We start from the raw sequence: 21,478 nt of genomic DNA, 5'->3' as shown, positions 1-21,478 counted from the left end.
GACTCGGGGTGGAGAGATTTGCATAGCATATGGCACGGGGCAGAGAGGGGGACAAGTATTGCAGAGAAAAAGGGGGTGGGAAGAGCCTGTGTCTGGTAGGAAAGGGGGGGGGGAGGGGAGAGAAAAAAAAAACACACCTCCTTGACATACCTCCGTGGCATGTGTACAGGCTCCCGGTTCAGCCCTTTGGCACGCCACCTCCTCGCCAGGCCCCACCTGCCAGATAAGTTTGACTGCTGTGCTAAAGAGAAACACAAATTTGTCATCAGAATCCATTTTAAGACATAGTTTGCAACATAACCGATAGAGATCAACATGTTATGACAGATACATTTTCTTTCATTTTTGCAGTTACATATTAGTAGTTTCCAGAATGCCAACCAAACCATGAACTTTAAACAACTTATGTAAAACTTTATATCTGCCTTCGAGAAGGAACCTGCATCGCATTTCATTCTTAGCAGAGGGTTATGAACAGGTCTATGACCCTCTGTTGCCAAGCTTGTAGAATTCAACCATCACACTTCTTTTTGCATATTATAGGTGGGGGATTCAGCATAGTATCCTGCCAAGGCATTTTTATTATTAAACACACGATGCCCTAACTCAACAAGAACTTTTAACCAAAATAATAAACCTATGCTCAGAGCATAGGCGTAGGGAGTATCGCTGCTGGAGCAAGACACTTTCTCCATTCTGGCTATAAAAGCCATCAATAAAGTTAAGTATTAAGACCTACATTTGTTCCTAGAGTGACGCAGTTACCTAACCCTCTCCCCCTCTAGCTCCTCTGGGGCTCCTAGCACCAAGCTCCGCATCTAGAAAATCCTGTGCTGTTTGTGGTGAATCAAAAAATTTAGGGCCTCTGGGGGTGGCCAATTTGAGTTTAGCTGGGTAAAGCAGAAAAGCTTGCCTACCCTCCCTGTGTAATCTAGAGCAGATTGTGGAGAATTCACTGCGCTTTTTCATCAGTTCCACAGAGTAGTCATGGAACAAGAGAATCCTAGAGTTTTCAAAAGATACTTCGCCCATTTTTCTGTACGCCCTAAGCACCGCCATTTTGGTCTGAAAATGTAGGAATTTAATCATTACCGGCTGTGCCTGTGCATTGTGGTCCATGGCTGGTCTTTCTGGGCCTACTCTGTGTGCTCTCTCTACACTGTTTGCAAGATCGTCAGCGGGAATATTGATCAAGGAGGGAAGGGTCCTCTCAACAAATCCCAAAATCTCTGCTGGTCTCACCGACTCAGGTAGCCTGAGTAGACGGACATTATTCCGCCTCGACCTGTTCTCTAAATCATCTAATTTTTATTGTAATATTATGGACTGCTTTTCCAAAGCCTCAATTTTACCAGAATGTGTGTGTTGTGTATCCTCAAGATCAGAGACTCTAGTCTCTACCTCAGACACACGTGTTGAGAATTGTTTCACTTCCTCAGCTAATGTGTCTACCCCTTTTTGGAGATTTTCAATTTTAGGCAAGAACAAGGTGGAGATTTGTTTGACTATGGGGTGCGGGTCGAGTGAATGCCCCTCCTGTAAGGGATCGAAGGCGGAAGCCTGAGTACCCATGTCTGATCCTGCTTTGGCCCTGCGATCAGCATTTTTGTTACGGCTTGCCATTATGGGTGGCACAAGGAATTTCTCCATGCACCTCCGAAAGTACCCCCTGCAAAATTAAGCATCAAGTGTACATGAGATGTGCTTGACCACTCAGCTCTGACCGTTGTTACCGCCCCCTTAGGCCAGAGCAGAAACAGAAACAAAGAAATATACAAACACCACCTCCCACAATTGAGCAATAAGGTACAATATACACCTGACACAAGTTTCACAGAAGACACAATTATATGCAGTTACAAATACACAAGGCCTAAAGCCCTACAATTCTTCTCTGTGAGTATATTGTTTATCCTGTGAAGAGAGATGTTAGTTTAGGTCTGCATTTCACACACTTCAACAAAGAGAGTATATTGCAAATATTTAACTGCATTTGTTCCTGTTATACACCTATAGGAACCAATATCTGAACTGGGTATAGACAGGCAATAAACCCACACAGTCCCAAAGTGAGTCTTATGACTTTGTTTGTGGAAAGGAAAGTTCTTTTCTAGGGGTATGTTGTTGACCCTGTGAAAGGAAGTGTTAGACTTAGGCCAGCATTTCATACAGATATCTAATGAGAGGGTATTGTAGATATTGGATTGCCTGTGCTTCTGTTATCCACCCAGAAAAGCAGTGCCTTAGCTGAGTACAGACAAGCAGTGGACTCACAAAGTCCCCAAATAGGTCCAGTAATGTTGCTTGTGGGGAGACAAAGCCAAGATCCAGAGAGCCTGTACCGACTTGGGCCAGCAATAAAGCTATATATGTTAAACCTGCACAACAGTTAGTACTGGCTGTCTTATCCCTTTTAATAGGTGTCTCCTTGCCTTATTCTTTTCTTCCCAGGCTCACTTTTAACATAACATTCTATGAGGGCTGCTTACTGCACGCTTGTGAGTCTCAATGGCCTTGAACAATAAAGTGCCCATTTGTCCTGAAACTGCAATATGTCCGTGCACAATAAGTAACTCTCAATGTCACAATAGGGCTTTTAAACTTAAAAGGCTCTCCGCTCCAGCTATGCCTCCAAGCAGCCGAAACTACTGCGTGCTACGCTGCAAGAGTACCTGTAAAGCTGCTACAAGATCCTGGGTTGCCGCCAGTAGCTGGTCACAACAGACTCCCCTCCGGGAGCAGCACCCGCCTCAAGGTCCGTCAGCCCAGTCGGGCCCTCCGCTATGCAATCAGCAGATCTCAGCTGCTGGGATGCCGCCTGTTGCAAGGATCCGTTTAGTCCGATGCCTCTCTGGTCGCCGTTGCCTGCTTGTCTCCCTGCCTCCTCAGCTCTTTTCTGTCCAGCCGCGCGGTTATTGCGCCACGTGGCTTCACTCGCCCGGCGTTCCAGTCCTTACCGGGGCTGCGGGTCCAGGGAACTTGATGCTGGCAGGGATGTGTGCGGTCTGGTTCAGACCCGGTCAGAGCCAATATCCACCAGGTAATTAAAACAGCCGATCACTGCCTTTCCACTCTATTCCTCTGCTTTTTTTTGCGCCAAGATGGCCACTACAGATTCTGTGTAGTTTTGCTTCCACAGTTAGGTAATGGAATCTGGTACCTCGGTGGGGGAAGATGATGGTACCCTCCAACCTCTCTAGTTCCCAGACACGATATCCATCAAGGGCAAACAGATTCGGGCTTCAGTAGATGCAAAAAATAGCTTGTACAGCAGATAACCATTACGGAGCTCCACTCCAGAGCTGTTGCTTGTAAGCCCGCTCACCGGAAGTCCTCCCAGACACTAACTTTTACACACACACAAAGACACACACTCTCACATACACATACACTCTCACATTCTCAAACACTCTCTCTCACACACACACACAAAGACACTCACTCTTACACACACACAAAGACACACACTCTCACACACACATACACTCTCACATTCTCTCTCAAACTTTCTCACACACACACACACACACACACAAAGACACTGACTCTTACACACACACAGACACTCACGCTCTCACACACATAAACTCTTACATTCTCTCTCAAACACCCTTACACACACACAAAGCCACTGACAACAAAAAGACACACACACACTCTCGGTCCACAGCTAAGCATCATGTAGGATCCATCAATAAAAACAGTACTAGTACAGTACTACTAGGCAGTGTATATTTGCACCACATTTCCCGCCAAACCCAGACATTTGCATGTCCGGGTCTTCAAACCCGGACACACAAATGGAATCCTGGACTGACAAAGAAACACAGAGAGATATACAAAAAAGCAGTGAATTTAATTTAAAGGGACATTGTAGTACCACAACTTACATGCTCTAATTTGTTGTGTGTAGCACTAGCAATCATGCAAGCCTATGTGTTTAACTTCCACAAAGCGGTTAAACACCTAGTTAAAGTACTGCTTGGGAGCCATAGCAAACTAAGCCAATTAGCTTAGTTGCACAGCTGGGTCGCACATGTCATTTTGCATGACAATGTACCCTTAAAAATAGAATGTTTTAACAACATAAAGCAATTCATTTTTTTACACTAGTATATCCAATTAACCACTTACATACCCTCAGGAGCACCTTTGCATGGGTTAAACAAAGTTTGCAACTAGCATCTGTTTAATAATAAAAGGCTCTTATGAATTAGCTTTAACTTCAAAATGAACATCTTGGAAAATCTCCTGGTGCTTATAGACTGTAAGCTCCTCAGTCCAGAGTCTTCCTTCTCCTGTACCAATTTGTTTGGTTTAGTCTGTTATGTATCTGTATCATTCCACAAGTCTGCCGATTTATACCCCTTCTTTTGTACCCAGCACTACAGAATCTGGTGGTGCTATACAAATAATGATAATATATGATATAATGATAATAACAATAATCCTTATCAAGCATGTACAGAGTGTACACCATTTAGCAGCTATAGTGTAAGAAGATCCCTTAAAGGGGCATTAAACCCCCAAAATGTATTTCATGATTCTGGTAGAGAATACAATTTTAACCCCTTGAGTGCTAACGATGACTCTGAGCCGTCGCAGAGTTTCCCACTCTGGTGCTAATGACGACTTAGAGCCGTCGCTAGCACTCTCCCACCTTGAGGGAGATCTGGGGACTCCCACCCGCTCCTACCCAGGCGATTGGACCTGCATAGTAACAGGCATCGCCGGGGCTTCACATTTTGCGCAGTGACGTCACGCGCAATGACGTGATGACGTCACTGCGCAATTTTATTAAAAATTGACAATACAAAGCATTAGGGAAAGGGGGCATGCTGCTTAGAAGCCTTTGTCTCAAGCATCTAAGCAGCTACAGACCCCCAATACCCACCGTTAAAAAGGTGATTACCTAACCTTTCCAACGGTGTAAGTCTTGGGGATCTGATAAAAAAAATACAAAAGTTAAAAAAAAAAAAGTTAAAAACTTAAAGGACCAATCAACACAGTAGATTTGCATAAGCAACAAATGCAAGATAACAAGACAATGCAATAGCACTTAGTCTGAACTTCAAATGAGTAGTAGATTTTTTTTCTGACAATTTTAAAAGTTATGTCTTTTTCCACTCCCCCTGTACATAGTTGCCAACATTTGAAAAACAATTCCAGGGACACTTTGCAGCAGAGCAAGTAATAATAATATTCCATTAGGAATGAATTATATTTAAATAATACACTATATCTATTTATCATCTATCTATCTGTATATATGAGTGTGGTATATTGGTATATGTATATATATATATATATATATATATATATATATATATATATATATATATATATATATATATGCAAACAACAAATGTTGTGCAAAAGAGATTTTCAGGGACATTTCCAGGGACAAAAAAAATCCAGGGACATACAACAAAATCCAGGGACTGTCCCTGGAAATCAGGGACTGTTGGCATGCCTGTACCATGTGACAGCCATCAGCCAATCACAAATGCATACACGTACCATGTGACAGCCATCAGCCATTCACAAATGCATACACACTTATTCTTGCACATGCTCAGTAGGAACTGGTGACTCAAAAAGTTTAAATATAAAAAGACTGTGCACATTTTATTAATGGAAGTAAATTGGAAAGTTGTTTAAAATGGCATGCTCTATCTGAATAATAAAAGTTTAATTTTGATTGAGTGTCCCTTTAAATTAACTTAGCACCCAGGTGGGAAAGTGCTTAGCACTCAAAGGGTTAAACAACATTTCAATTTACTTCTATGATCTAAATTGCTTCATTCTTTAGATATCCTTTGTTGAAGAAATAGCAATGCACATGGGTGAGTCAATCACACAAGGCATCTCTGTGCAGCCACCAATCAGCAGCTACTGAGCTTTTCTAGATATGCTTTTCAGCAAAGTCTTTGATTCCCCTTGGTATGAATAAAGAAATAGACTGGAATGTCACTCTGTGAACTTTATTAAAGATTGTTGAATAGACATGTTACATTTTACATTTGGAATTTTTATCTGGGGTAGACGTTAATATAAATTGTTATCTTGAAATATATCATCATGTTGTGATATTTGTATATTTTATATATATTGTATAAATGAATTTGTGTTGTTTTCTAGGTTCACATGTATATAGATGGATGTCCCTTCTACCACTAGATGGAGTTGTGAGACCTTCAATTATTATTTGGCAATGTTAAGAATGTGGAACATCTGTATAGGTACCTGACTCCACCCACATTGGGTTCATAAAGAGGGTGTTAGGGCATTATTGTATACTACATGATTAAGGTCAGATAGACCGAAACATTGTGCTTTTTGTCTTTATGATGTCCAAATAAGTAAGTATTAAATAAGCTTTACCTGTGGTGCTGCTACCTTTTTGGACATTTACTTTTGATTTGAGGGGTTTTGGCAGGACCCCTGGAGCGTGCACCTATTTGCAGACAGTGCTGGACTGTTCTGTACTTCTCTTTTCAGCAAAGTATCTCAAGAGAATCAAGTAAATTAGATAATAGAAGTAAATTAGAAAGTTGTTTAATATTGAATGCTCTTTCTAAATTGTGAAAGAAAGAAATTGGGTTTCATATCCCTTTAACTTTAAAATAAACTGAAATGGTGTGTTACAATGATATGCTGTGTTGCATACAGGTAATTTTTGTGTCCTTTTAACCATTCCATATTAAACATACAACGATTAAATACTATCAGGTCAAACTCATACCTAAAGAATATTACTAATACAAGCTATGTATTTATTATATGATCCCCCCCCTTGATTTCCTTCCCACATTCAAGTGTTAGGTAAAACCAGAGCACTAATGGTGCTCCTACTATCTCCCATTTTTGTGCATGATTTTACATAAGCAGTGAGAGCTCAGCAAGGGAAATATGACACAATCTCTGTTGGTTTGAACCTGCTGCTATGTATTGTAATACCATGTGACTAGTCATGTGACTTTAATAACATCACATGTCTAGAGTAGAAAGCCTGTTGCAGCCTAGGATAGAAGGGTCCAGCTGCAGACTGGAGCTCCACTCTAGACAGGAAACATGTGACCTCCACTCAAAGCTTTTTTTTTTTAAATCAACTTTAATGTAACAAACAACCTATAGACAATCATTCTGAAAACGAAACATTTTGCAGCTTTCTTGTTCTTAATGTGCACTCACAGTGGTTACCTTATAAATGACAATCAGCATAAACCATTGTGAGTGCACATCAAAAAGAACAAGAAAGCTGCAAAATGTTTCTTTTTTCAGAATTATTGTCTATAGATTGTTACATTAAAGTTGATTAAAAAAAAAAAAGCTTTGAGTTTAGGTCACATGTTTCCTGTCTAGAGTCAGTGGAGCTCCAATCTGCAGCTAGACTACTTTGGCCTAGGAGGGCACCTTGGTTTCATTACTGCTCAAACATGAAGAGTACAGTGAAGAATAATAATATATGTATGTAGGTGGCTTGTTTGTGTTTAAATGCAAATTATAAAGAAGTTGTTGTGAAGCAGTAAAACAATTCTGGAAAGACCTAAATAGAATGAATATGCTGTAAGACTGTAACTAAGGTATGTGCTTAACTGCCTATTAACTCATTGTTTACCAGAGCAGGCTGTAACAGGTGTAGCAGTCCTCTTCTGCACATGTAGGGGTTGCAGGAAATAATATGTAGGTTTCTGAAAGAATAAGCATTTCATACAAGTAAAGAAATTATTTGAAGGGATTTATTCTCCACCTAAGTAGAGTATATTAATGGAACTTATATTAATGCACTGTAGTGGATTTTATGTATGACTATAAACATATTTGTGTTTGTAGAATTGCTTTTGTTAAACGTTATCATTATTAGAGTGTTACTTTTTTTCAATTAGGTGCTGTCTACTACCAACACATTCATAAGTTATATGCACTTGTATTTGTCTCCCATACATGTTGTTGACACCATCACCAGTGACACTTTGCAGATATAAGTCCCTTGGACCCTTTAATTATAAGTTCTCATGCTCCAAGCTTATTTTACATGAATGTTTAATTAGTGTTCTTTCAGGTTTTTTTAATTTAATGTAATTTAAGTCTTGTTAAAGGGACATGAAACCCAAAATGTGTCTTTCATGAATTATATGCAATTTTAAACAACATTCCAATTTACTTCTATTATTTATTTTGCTTCTTTCTTCAGATATCTTTTGTTGAAGAAATAGCAATGCACATGGGTGATTCACATGAAGCATCTATGTGCAGCCACCAATCAGCAGCTACTGGGCCTATTTAGATATGTTTTTAAACAAAGGATATCAACAGAATTAAGCAAAACTAGATAATAGAAGTAAATTGGAAAGTTGTTTAAAATTGCATGCTCTTTCTAAATCATGAAAGGAAAAATTTGGGTTTCATGCCCCTTAAAGGACAATTCTAATGCACTTGACAGATGTTTTTCCAGAACTTCGGAATTAGGTCAGAATTTGGAAGCAAGGTTTTTTTTTGTTCAGCCATATGATTTGATAAATAAAATGATGTACAGAACAGTGACCAACAACACTATCTTAAAGTGATGGTTTTCACCTTTCTATAAACAATATTCTATATATATTTTAGATGGAGTTTAATTCATTCATTTTAATGAACATACACTTTAGCTTACTTTTTGATTTAGCACTGAAATAAAAATAAAAAACGCGCTCTTTGGCCAGCCACCCTCTTCAAAAGTAATTATTTTTTTTGTGAGCTAACGGTTTGAACTGTTCTCCAATCGGTGCTCAAACTACAAAAAAATTGTGTGAGTGCCGTATGGTTGGAGAGCCGATTGGAGAACAGTTCAAACTGTCAGCTCACAAACAAAACAAAACAATACTTTTGAAGTGGGTGGCCGGAGTATTTGAATTTCAGTGCTATATTAAAAAGTAAGTTAAAGACATAGGAAAGTCAAAATTAAACTTGTATGATTCAGATAGAGCATTACAATTTATCACACTTTTAAATTCACTTATATTTTCAAATGTGCTTTGTTCTCTTGGTATCTATTGTTCAAAAAGAATATGCACATATCCTACACTAGTGTGAGCTAGCTGCTGATTGGTGTCTGCACACATTTGACTCTTGTGATTGGCTAGCTATATGCGTTGAGCTAGCTGCCAGTAGTGCAATGCTGTTCCTTGAGCAAAGGATAACAAGAGAATCAAGCAAATCTAAACTATAATCGCGTTTGTAACGCGTCCGTTGGCAGTTGCACATGCATCCTCAAAGGAATGTTGGATGCGCGCGCAGCCACCTCAGCATGAGACAGCTTCAGGAGCTCCCATTCTCAGCTGTAAGATAACAGCTGAGAGCTGGAGCTCCTGAAGCTTTAGGCATCTGCCGCATATGGAGCCGGAGCGCGATCGGTGCTCCGCCTCAATATGAGGCCAGACGCCTGATCGTTACAGACGGTGACACTGTGTGTGTCATAGTCTGTAACGATCTTTTGCTGGTGCTGGAGGTAGGTGGTGACGGGTGGGCGGCTCAGCAGGGGAGGGAGTGAGAGTGCCCTAATAAAAAATAAAAAGGACAGGGGGAGGGAGAGAGCAAAAGAGAGGGGGCAGGGAGAGAGCAAAAGAGAGGGGGCAGGGAGAGAGCAAAAGAGAGGGGGCAGGGAGAGAGCAAAAGAGAGGGGGCAGGGAGAGAGCAAAAGAGAGGGGGCAGGGAGAGAGCAAAAGAGAGGGGGCAGGGAGAGAGCAAAAGAGAGGGGGCAGGGAGAGAGCAAAAGAGAGGGGGCAGGGAGAGAGCAAAAGAGAGGGGGCAGGGAGAGAGCAAAAGAGAGGGGGGAGGGAGAGAGCAAAAGAGAGGGGGGAGGGAGAGAGCAAAGGAGAAGGGGGAGGGAGAGAGCAAAGGAGAAGGGGGAGGGAGAGAGCAAAGGAGAAGGGGGAGGGAGAGAGCAAAGGAGAAGGGGGAGGGAGAGAGCAAAGGAGAAGGGGGAGGGAGAGAGCAAAGGAGAAGGGGGAGGGAGAGAGCAAAGGAGAAGGGGGAGGGAGAGAGCAAAGGAGAAGGGGGAGGGAGAGAGCAAAGGAGAAGGGGGAGGGAGAGAGCAAAGGAGAAGGGGGAGGGAGAGAGCAAAGGAGAAGGGGGAGGGAGAGAGCAAAGGAGAAGGGGGAGGGAGAGAGCAAAGGAGAAGGGGGAGGGAGAGAGCAAAGGAGAAGGGGGAGGGAGAGAGCAAAGGAGAAGGGGGAGGGAGAGAGCAAAGGAGAAGGGGGAGGGAGAGAGCAAAGGAGAAGGGGGAGGGAGAGAGCAAAGGAGAAGGGGGAGGGAGAGAGCAAAGGAGAAGGGGGAGGGAGAGAGCAAAGGAGAAGGGGGAGGGAGAGAGCAAAGGAGAAGGGGGAGGGAGAGAGCAAAGGAGAAGGGGGAGGGAGAGAGCAAAGGAGAAGGGGGAGGGAGAGAGCAAAGGAGAAGGGGGAGGGAGAGAGCAAAGGAGAAGGGGGAGGGAGAGAGCAAAGGAGAAGGGGGAGGGAGAGAGCAAAGGAGAAGGGGGAGGGAGAGAGCAAAGGAGAAGGGGGAGGGAGAGAGCAAAGGAGAAGGGGGAGGGAGAGAGCAAAGGAGAAGGGGGAGGGAGAGAGCAAAGGAGAAGGGGGAGGGAGAGAGCAAAGGAGAAGGGGGAGGGAGAGAGCAAAGGAGAAGGGGGAGGGAGAGAGCAAAGGAGAAGGGGGAGGGAGAGAGCAAAGGAGAAGGGGGAGGGAGAGAGCAAAGGAGAAGGGGGAGGGAGAGAGCAAAGGAGAAGGGGGAGGGAGAGAGCAAAGGAGAAGGGGGAGGGAGAGAGCAAAGGAGAAGGGGGAGGGAGAGAGCAAAGGAGAAGGGGGAGGGAGAGAGCAAAAGAGAAGGGGGAGGGAGAGAGCAAAGGAGAAGGGGGAGGGAGAGAGCAAAGGAGAAGGGGGAGGGAGAGAGCAAAGGAGAAGGGGGAGGGAGAGAGCAAAGGAGAAGGGGGAGGGAGAGAGCAAAGGAGAAGGGGGAGGGAGAGAGCAAAGGAGAAGGGGGAGGGAGAGAGCAAAGGAGAAGGGGGAGGGAGAGAGCAAAGGAGAAGGGGGAGGGAGAGAGAAAAGGAGAAGGGGGAGGGAGAGAGCAAAGGAGAAGGGGGAGGGAGAGAGCAAAGGAGAAGGGGGAGGGAGAGAGCAAAGGAGAAGGGGGAGGGAGAGAGCAAAGGAGAAGGGGGAGGGAGAGAGCAAAGGAGAAGGGGGAGGGAGAGAGCAAAAGAGAGGGGGGGAGAGAGCAAAAGAGAGGGGGGGGGAGGGAGAGAGAGCAAAGGAGGAGGGGGGAGGGAGAGAGAGCAAAAGAGAGGGGGAGGGAGAGAGAGAGCAGAAGAGATCGTGGTGGTGACGGGTGGGCGGCTCAGCAGGGAAGGGGAGGGAGTGAGAGTGCCCTAATAAAAAAAAAAAAAAAAAAAAGGACAGGGGGAGAGAGCGCAAAAGAGAGGGGGGGGAGGGGGAGAGCAAAAGAGAGGGGGGGGGAGGGAGAGAGCAAAGGAGAAGGGGGAGGGAGAAAGCAAAAGAGGAGGAGGGGGGAGGGAAGGAGAGAGCAAGGGGGGGGGAGGGAGAGAGAGAGAGCAAAAGAGATCGGGGAGGGAGAGAGCAAAAGAGATCGGGGAGGGAGAGAGCAAAAGAGATCGGGGAGGGAGAGAGCAAAAGAGATCGGGGAGGGAGAGAGCAAAAGAGATCGGGGAGGGAGAGAGCAAAAGAGATCGGGGAGGGAGAGAGCAAAAGAGATCGGGGAGGGAGAGAGAGAGCAAAAGAGATCGGGGAGGGAGAGAGAGAGCAAAAGAGATCGGGGAGGGAGAGAGAGAGCAAAAGAGATCGGGGAGGGAGAGAGCAAAAGAGATCGGGGAGGGAGAGAGCAAAAGAGATCGGGGAGGGAGAGAGAGAGCAAAAGAGATCGGGGAGGGAGAGAGAGAGCAAAAGAGATCGGGGAGGGAGAGAGAGAGCAAAAGAGATCGGGGAGGGAGAGAGAGAGCAAAAGAGATCGGGGAGGGAGAGAGAGAGAGCAAAAGAGATCGGGGAGGGAGAGAGAGAGAGCAAAAGAGATCGGGGAGGGAGAGAGAGAGAGCAAAAGAGATCGGGGAGGGAGAGAGAGAGAGCAAAAGAGATCGGGGAGGGAGAGAGAGAGAGCAAAAGAGATCGGGGAGGGAGAGAGAGAGAGCAAAAGAGATCGGGGAGGGAGAGAGAGAGAGCAAAAGAGATCGGGGAGGGAGAGAGAGAGAGCAAAAGAGATCGGGGAGGGAGAGAGAGAGAGCAAAAGAGATCGGGGAGGGAGAGAGAGAGAGCAAAAGAGATCGGGGAGGGAGAGAGAGAGAGCAAAAGAGATCGGGGAGGGAGAGAGAGAGAGCAAAAGAGATCGGGGAGGGAGAGAGAGAGAGCAAAAGAGATCGGGGAGGGAGAGAGAGAGAGCAAAAGAGATCGGGGAGGGAGAGAGAGAGAGCAAAAGAGATCGGGGAGGGAGAGAGAGAGAGCAAAAGAGATCGGGGAGGGAGAGAGAGAGAGCAAAAGAGATCGGGGAGGGAGAGAGAGAGAGCAAAAGAGATCGGGGAGGGAGAGAGAGAGAGCAAAAGAGATCGGGGAGGGAGAGAGAGAGAGCAAAAGAGATCGGGGAGGGAGAGAGAGAGAGCAAAAGAGATCGGGGAGGGAGAGAGAGAGAGCAAAAGAGATCGGGGAGGGAGAGAGAGAGAGCAAAAGAGATCGGGGAGGGAGAGAGAGAGAGCAAAAGAGATCGGGGAGGGAGAGAGAGAGAGCAAAAGAGATCGGGGAGGGAGAGAGAGAGAGCAAAAGAGATCGGGGAGGGAGAGAGAGAGAGCAAAAGAGATCGGGGAGGGAGAGAGAGAGAGCAAAAGAGATCGGGGAGGGAGAGAGAGAGAGCAAAAGAGATCGGGGAGGGAGAGAGAGAGAGCAAAAGAGATCGGGGAGGGAGAGAGAGAGAGCAAAAGAGATCGGGGAGGGAGAGAGAGAGAGCAAAAGAGATCGGGGAGGGAGAGAGAGAGAGCAAAAGAGATCGGGGAGGGAGAGAGAGAGAGCAAAAGAGATCGGGGAGGGAGAGAGAGAGAGCAAAAGAGAGGGGGGGAGGGAGAGAGAGAGAGCAAAAGAGAGGGGGGGAGGGAGAGAGAGAGCAAAAGGGGTGGTGAAAGAATCCACCTGGATGCATGGTAAAATGGCAGCGTGATTGCAGGCTTTCCCACTAGTTTGATAATAGAAGTAAATTGGAAAGTTGTTTAAAATTATATGTTCTGTCTGAATCATAAAAGAAAACTGTGGGGTTTCCTGTCCCTTTAAATCACATTTTTATTACAACTGATAAATTAAACTCTAAAATATTGCTAACATTCCAGCTCTGTTTATACAAAGGGGAAAGTTTGCCATCACTTTTGCATGTCCAGAGCACATTGATAATCAAGGGCTGAATGTTTTAACTCCTTGATTTCCCAGGGCACCACATTCAGAAGTTTGTTTGGCTGGAACTGACATTAGCAGTTAAGGAATTAAATTACAACTACAACCACACACTTAAAGTGACAGTAAACACTTTTAAATTGTAATTTAAATGTTTGATTACATGTACGGAAACAGCTTTGCAAAATACTTTATTATTTGGTCCCTTTCCATGTAATGTAACTCTAAAAATTGTTAGCTACTACGACCGGTTGCTTTGTTTCCTTAAAGTAATGGTTGCTGCATGTTGAAATCTAGGTTAGTCTATATAATCTCTTCTGCTAATGACAGATAATTTGTGTAAACAATAATTGTGTTGAATATAGCAATATTAACCCCTTCCGCCCAGACTTGTCTACATCAGAACAAAGTTCCGATGTAAACAAATAAGTAAAAATTTAAATGATGGAATCGTGTCAGTGGGCAGTACCTATGACGCTAGATATCCCCTCCAGCCCGTGATCCCATTCAGGTAACCCCTTTGGTTTCAGTACAGCTAAAAGGCTAGGGCGTTATATATGCCATCCTAAGGGCGCTAAAGCCCAGTGCAGTTAGGACGGCATAGAATGTCCTAAGGGTGGGAAGGGGTTAAATTGACTCTACACAGTGTTCTCCACAAACAAATTGTGCTAGCCAGGTTGGCATTATGAAGTAGCTGGTTTGCAATTTTATAATATTTTCTGTTATTTATAAATGCTACTTAAAGGGACACTGAACCCTGAAAAAGAAGGCGTCTAAGCTTTTTTTTGGCTTTTTTTGGTTTAGACCTCTGGACAGCATCTAAACTTACATTCTTGCATTTCAAATAAAGATACCAAGAGAATGAAGAAAATTTGATAATAGGAGTAAATTAGAAAGTTGCTCAACATTTCATGCTCTATCTGAATCACAAAATAAAAAAATTGGGTTCAGTGTCCCTTTAAGCTATCCAATGTTTTATTGCACAATTTAACATATACTGATTTTATCATAAATTGTGGAGCAAACATTGAAAACTATTAATATTAGCTAATTTTAGGTTAATATTGGCTTAAAGGGAAATGAAACACAATTTTTTTCTTTCATGATTTAGAAAGAACATGCAATTTTAAACAGCTTTGTAATCGAATTATATTATCTAATTTGCTTCATTCTCTTGATATCCTTTGCTGAAAAACATATCTAAATAGGCTCAGTAGCTGCTGATTGGTGGCTGCACATAAATGCCTTGTGTGTTTGGCTTACCATGTGCATTGCTATTTCTTCAAAGGATACCTAAAGTTTGGGTTTAGTGTCCCTTTAAATTTTAGCTGGGTGGTCAGTAAAATCAGCTGGGTGGTGTGCCCATTAAATAGGTTCTGTGAAGAACACTGCTTAAACCATGTTTAATAGTAAGGGAATCCTAGTTTTCAGCATGTTGCTGCCAATTACTTTATAAAAAAAATGTTTTTCAATATTTAAATTGAAAGTAAATCCAAGCATTTTACAAACGCGAGGATTGACTTTTGAAACAATTAAAGGGGACTTTCATTCATGAAGTTTAAGATACTTCGTGTAGAAATCTCCTTTATTTATTTTAACCGATCGCCGTTTTTAGCTTATACATTTTTTGCTAAGAGGTGATGTTTTCTCCTCTTAGCCAATAGCCATGCGGTAAATCCGGCTCCCATGGGCGCCAAGCCGGATTTACCGCGCAGCTATTGGCTAAGAGGTGAAAACGTCACCTCTTAGCAAAAAAATGTATTAGCCGTGGGCTGCTGTAGCAGCTGAAAACTGCGATCGGTTAAAATGAATAAAGGAGCTTTCTACATGAAGTATCTTATACTTCATGAATGAAAGTCCCCTTTATTTGTTTCAAAAGTCACTAGGATTTACTTTCACTTTATCAACTAATATAATAAAAAAACACATCTGCGTATTATTCTCTGGCTAATCTTTTTTTTTTTTTTTACTTTAATATTGTAACATTTTCTGTTACTTATAAATATTACCAACAACACTATCTTAAAGTGGTGGTAAAATTTCCCCTTTGTGTAAACACATCCTGAACGTTAGTGATATTTTAGATCAAGTTTAAAGTTGTAATGAAAATACGCTTTAGCTTAAAGGGACACTGAAACCAAATTTTTTTTCTTTCGTGATTCAGATAGAGCAACTTTCTAATTTACTCCTATTATCAATTTTCTTCGTTCTCTTGTTTTCTTTATTTGAAAAAGATAGCATCTAAGCTATTTTTTTTGGTTCAGAACCATGGAAAGCACTTGTTTATTGGTGAATTTATCCACCAATCGGCAAGAACAACCCAGTTTGTTCACTAAAAATGGGCCGGCATCTAAACGTACATTCTTGCATTTCAAATAAAGATACAAAGAGAATGAAGAAAAATTGATAATAGGAGTCAATTAGAAAGTTGTTTAAAATTGCATGCTCTATCTGAATCACAAAATAAAATTTTTGGGTTCAGTGTCCCTTTAATTTTATATGTATCATTGATATTCAAATACCGAGCGCAGTGCTTGTTGCATGACCCAATGGATTTGGTCAGCTGCACTTTCCGCTCTGGATCAGCAGTTCTCTATAGCTCCTGAGTTGTACTTTCTTTAACCATGTGTTTAAATCATTTGCAAGTATTAAACACATAAAGTTCACTTCCATTGAGCCGTAATTAGGTTTGCGTGCACTCGCAAACCGTTAAATATGCTGTCGTAAGCAATATCGTTTATTGACTGTTTCCAATGGTGCGTTATACCTCAATATCGGCAACCGGACTCCGGCTGCCGAAAAAATCTTTGCGTCCCATAGAAAGTAATAGAAGCCGTTAATCGATAAATTATACCAGGTTTCCAATGAAAGTGCAAACTGTTAATACACTGCCGGAGGCTGTCGATACATTGAGAAATATTACACCCAGCTCAACTAGGTGTAAAAGAGGAAAATTGTGCTTTTTAAAAAACCTATTTTCTATTTAACTTATATAACTTGCAAATGATGCAAGCGTTTTAATGTAGAAATAAATTGTTATAAGTAATATTTATTGTTGTCTCATGTATAGGAATAGTTGAACTTACATTCTAATAGAAATATCAGTATATATTTAAATATAATAATATATACAAGAACATATATACAGAATTCAAACTAGACCTATGCCTAGGGCAGCAATACATATTACTTATATTTATGAAGTAGTAAATATAATTATATTAAAAAATAGTATTTGATTATTGTTAAAAATATCCATTATAAATGAGTGTATCTTTAGTTTTCTTGAGAGGTGATCACAGGTAAGGAGCATGGATGTTAAATGTAAATTCTATAACGTAAGGTCGGGTTACCTTAGCAACTAATTGATTTTCAAGAAATCCGACGTCAGATGGAAGCGTTAACACGTTAGCTTACAGCTACACGAAAAGAGCGACTGCACGCAATGCGCTAAATATTTCAATGGAAACCTGGTACTAAAATGGAGTCGTAAATTGCTTTTAGCTGTCGGCCACTTCGGTAGCTTACGGCTCCATTTTTAACGATTCAATGGAAGCGAGCCCATTGAGTTGCTTGGTCTCTAATCTTAAAGTCTTCTTTTTTACCCCCTCCTATTTCACATTCTTTGTACTCATTTTCTTTTTTATGGTGGATTATCAATTTTGCATCAACAATCTTTATAGGAACAGTATTATTTGCAGCAGCATACAAGGTAGTTTAGATGTTAAAATGACTGTGTATATATAAATGTATATTTAGCTATTAGATCAAGATTAGAAAAGAATATATGTCTGTTTATTTAAATACATTTTTTAACTAATTAACTAAGCTGAACCACCATCTTATGGGAAAAGAAGAGAGAAGGCTACCCCAGTCTCTTTCCTTACTGCACATGTGCAAGCTAAGTTCATGCTATGTCTGCATATTAGTTTGTGATTGGTTAGCGAGGGTTCTTTTGTTTTGGGGGACAGGGAAACCAATGAAAAGAGAGAGAAAATATAATGCTCATTTGACAAAATAAAGCTGCATTATTCATTGCAAAATTATTCTCAGATATAAAAGGTCATTGTTATGCAGTTTACAATTTGTGTTCAACGTCCCTTTAACCCCTTAATGTCCGGACCATTTTTCAATTTTCTTACCCTTAATGACAATGGCTATTTTTACATTTCTGCGGTGTTTGTGTTTAGCTGTAATTTTCCTCTTACTCATTTACTGTATCCACACATATTATATAGCGTTTTCCTCGCCATTAAATGGACTTTCTAAAGATACCATTATTTTCATCATGTCTTATAATTTACTACAAAAAAAATAATAAAATATGAGGAAAAAATGGAAAAAAACACACTTTTTCTAACTTTGACCCCCAAAATCTGTTACACATCTACAATCACCAAAAAACCACCCATGCTAAATAGTTTCTAAATGTTGTCCTGAGTTTAGAAATACCCAATGTTTACATGTTCTTAGCTTTTTTTGCAAGTTATAGGGCCATAAATACAAGTAGCACTTCGCTATTTCCAAACCACTTTTTTTCAAAATTAGCGCTAGGTACATTGGAACCCTGATATCTGTCAGGAATACCTGAATATCCCTTGACATGTATATATTTTTTGTTAGAAGACAACCCAAAGTATTGATCTAGGCACATTTTGGTATATTTTATGCCACCATTTCACCGCCAAATGCGAGCAAATAAAAAAAAAAAAACTTTTACATTTTTCACAATTTTAGGTTTCTCACTGAAATTATTTACAAACAGCTTGTGCTATTATGGCACAAATTGTTGTAAAAGCTTCTTTGGGATCCCCTTTGTTCAGAAATAGCAGACTTATATGGCTTTGGCATTGCTTTTTGGTAATTAGAAGGCCGCTAAATGCTGCTGCGCACCACACGTAAATTATGCCCAGCAGTGAAGGGGTTAATTAGGTAGGTTGTAGGGAGTTTGCAGGGTTAATTTTAGCTTTAGGGTAGAGATCAGCCTCCCACCTGACACATCCCACCCCCTGATCCCTCCCAAACAGCTCTCTTCCCTCCCCCACCCCACAAATGTCCCCGCCATCTTAAGTACTGGCAGAAAGTCTGCCAGTACTAAATAAAAGGAGTTGTTTTTTTTTTTTTTTTTTATAAAAAAAATAAAATATTTTAGCTGTGATGGACTCCTGCCTTAGCCCCAACCTCCATGATCCCCCCCCCCAGCTCTCTAACCCTCTCCCCTATCTAATTGCGGCCATCTTGGGTACTGGCAGCTGTCTGCCAGTACCCAATTTGCCCCAAAAACAAAAGTGTTTTTTCCTCTTTTGCAATTTTTTGTTTTCTGTAGTGTAGCAGCCCCCCACAATACCCCTATCCCCCTCCCCCTCCCAGATCCTTTTATATTATTATTTTTTAAAATCTTTTCCCCCCCCCCCCCTCTTCCCTCCTCATTGGTGTCAGTGGCCAGCTAATGCGCGCGCACGTGCGCCCCCCGCACGCTCCCGGCACCCGGCGTGCACATTGCACTTCTAGGAACCGGATGCCGGGTAGCGATGGGCCGCCCACCCGCCTCCCTGTTACGCTCCCACCCACCAACGAACCGGCACCATCGCTACCGGTGCAGAGAGGGCCACAGAGTGGCTCTCTCTGCATCGGAGACTTCTAAAAAGGTATTGCAGGATGCCTCCATATGGAGGCATCACTGCAATACCCTGAGAGCTGCTGGAAGCGATTGCGATCGCTTCCAGCACTCTGTTAGACAACTGACGTACCAGGTACGTCCATTGTCATTAACTGCTTGTTAATGCATGACGTACCTGGTACGTCAGTTGTCATTAAGAGGTTAAAATTACAAGTTTAAATTAGAGCATATACTTTTATCACTAGACTTTAAAACTGAGCTATAACAAGCATTATGTGAATGATTATGTAAAAGGGTGGATTGTATAAATTGTGGCTCCTTGGCTTTGGGGATTAACTCAAGCATTAATGAGTCTAGCAGTTGGAGAGTTTTTTGCTCTGTAAATAAAATAACTTTTTAAATTAGGTTTAAAACCTAAAATAAAAAGTGTTTTGTAGCTTTCAGTACTTGCATTTTCCAGTACTCAATTTGCATAAAAAATTGTATTTTATATGAAGCACGATAGCTAAAAATGTTCAATTTAATGTTATTTCTTTTTTTTTGCAGGTTGATAATTTAATTCCTCCTACATATTTTTCCACATCTTTCTCAAGTATGTCAGGCAGAAGTAAAATAGGTTCCATCCTTACCCTCATCCCAGGGAAGCAGAGATTTGGCATCTACAGGTTCCTCCCATTCTTTGTTATTCTGGGAGGTGCCATGGAATGGTTCATGATCAATGTGCGGATTGGCAAGGAAACATTTTGTAAGTTTATCTTTAAACATTTTTCCTTAAAGGGGCAGTAAATGTTTGTATTTAGAATGTAATTTTTCCTTAACCTCTTGTATTGAGCCTCCTAAATATTACCCCTGGTCTTAAATCATTATCTTTATTTATGCACCAGTAGATGCATATTTTCAGGTTTCCGTGGCCGCCCATCCAACTACTTTTTCTTCTTCTTACGTTTATATCACAGGGCTATATTGCCAACTTACTTATACCTGCTACCCCTCCTGGGGTAAAGACTGTCAACCAGGACTCTACAGTCGTCTATGTCTTGGGCTTTTCTTTCAATCTAACTCCAGGTGTAGCCCATCTCCTTGCAGTCAGCATCGCGGTCTCAGCACCAGGAGTTTTTAGGTTTCCCTCTTTTTTTTCTCTTTTTCCTTGACATCTCAGGTCAGGGCTTGCCTGGTAACGTTTGATGCAGGATTGCAGAGAGTGTGACCTATACCCAGCTTGTTTTCATGATTTCTTAATGGGCAGGGGGTTGGAAAGTCTGCTGTCATAGGTCGTTGTTGCTAATGGTGTTTGAACAGTGGATTTGGAGGATTTTTTTAGACAGGTGTTGATACATTTCTGCACTTTGTGGTGGGGGTCACTGTTGTCCTCCAAGTTTCTGCTCTATACAGAATGCCGATTTTACTTGGTGTTAAAAAGCCTTATCTTGGAGCTCCAGATTTTCTTTAGCTGAATGAAGGAAGTGCTTGCTTTGCTGATTCTTGCCTTGAATTTGGCATAGGTGCTACCCTGTTTGTCTATGACACTCCTCACGTAGGTAAAGGCCTTAACCTCTTCCTCTGCATTGCCTGCAAGAGTTACTGCAGCTGTTCAGGCCAAGTTAGCCTTCAGGGTCTTGGCTATATTGCCTGCCCAACTGATAACATGCAAAGAGTACTTTGTTTCTTTGTTCCAGCTGCCTTATTTTAGCCCAGACAGAATGCATATAAAACAGCATTTTCATTTTGTAATACACCTGAAATAGCAACATTGCTTCTAATACAATCTGTCACAATTTAAAGGGATTTTAAAGGGACAGTGTGCCTGAACATGTTTATTATTTAAAAAGATAGATAATCCCTTTATTGTCCATTCCCTAGTTTTGCATAACCAGCACTGTTATATTAATATACTTTTTACCGCTGTCATTACCTTGTATCTAAGCCTCTACAGACTGCTATTTACAAACTTGCATTGTATCCAATTAGTGCTGCTTCATAAATAACTCCATGGGATTGAGCACATTATATGGCACACATAAACTAGCACTGTCTGGCTGTGAAAAGCTGGTAAAATCCCCTGACATAAGAGACGGCTTGCAGAGGCTTAGAAACAGGAAGACATTTAGAGGTTTAAAGGTTATAAAGTACTATAACAATGTTGGTTGTGCAATCTGGGGAATGGGTGCTAAAGGTGTGATCTATCTTTTTAAACAATAAAAAAATGAAGTATTCACTGATACAGAGGGTAGGTTCTTATGTGTAACTGGCACCTTGTTTGGCTCCCCGGTGACACTGGTTAATCTTTATGCTCCCAACACCAGACAACTCCCTTTTTTCAAGAAAAGTTTTGCTCAGATTTTAGACCACACAATAGGTGCACTATATCTTGGGGGAGATTTCAACCTCCCCATTCAACCACACTTAGATTCTTCGAATCCCCGACCCACAACATCTAAACACA

At 41.9% G+C, this 21,478-nt stretch overlaps 1 protein-coding gene across 3 annotated transcripts in view; it reads left to right on the top strand.

Moving 5' to 3' along the window:
* Positions 1 to 7,369: 7,369 nt before the first annotated feature.
* LOC128666427 (small integral membrane protein 4) overlaps positions 7,370 to 21,478 on the top strand; it is a 39,882-nt gene continuing 25,773 nt past the window's right edge. The window contains exons 1-2 of one of the 3 annotated variants that reach the window (XR_008403244.1): positions 7,370 to 7,470; positions 19,582 to 19,780. Coding sequence is in view for 1 of the 3 variants with exons in the window: in XM_053721026.1 (XP_053577001.1) it covers positions 7,469 to 7,474; positions 19,582 to 19,780 (205 nt within the window). In the remaining 2 variants the exon portion in view is untranslated. Of the gene's footprint in view, positions 7,587 to 19,581; positions 19,781 to 21,478 lie in introns of all 3 variants that reach the window. The other 2 variants (XM_053721026.1, XR_008403243.1) reach the window with 2 other exon arrangements.

This window comes from Bombina bombina, chromosome 7 (assembly GCF_027579735.1).
Source record: "Bombina bombina isolate aBomBom1 chromosome 7, aBomBom1.pri, whole genome shotgun sequence".
Lineage (NCBI taxonomy): Eukaryota > Metazoa > Chordata > Amphibia > Anura > Bombinatoridae > Bombina > Bombina bombina.
Note: the sequence above shows the minus strand (reverse complement) of the source record. Positions and strands in the feature narration are given on the sequence as shown.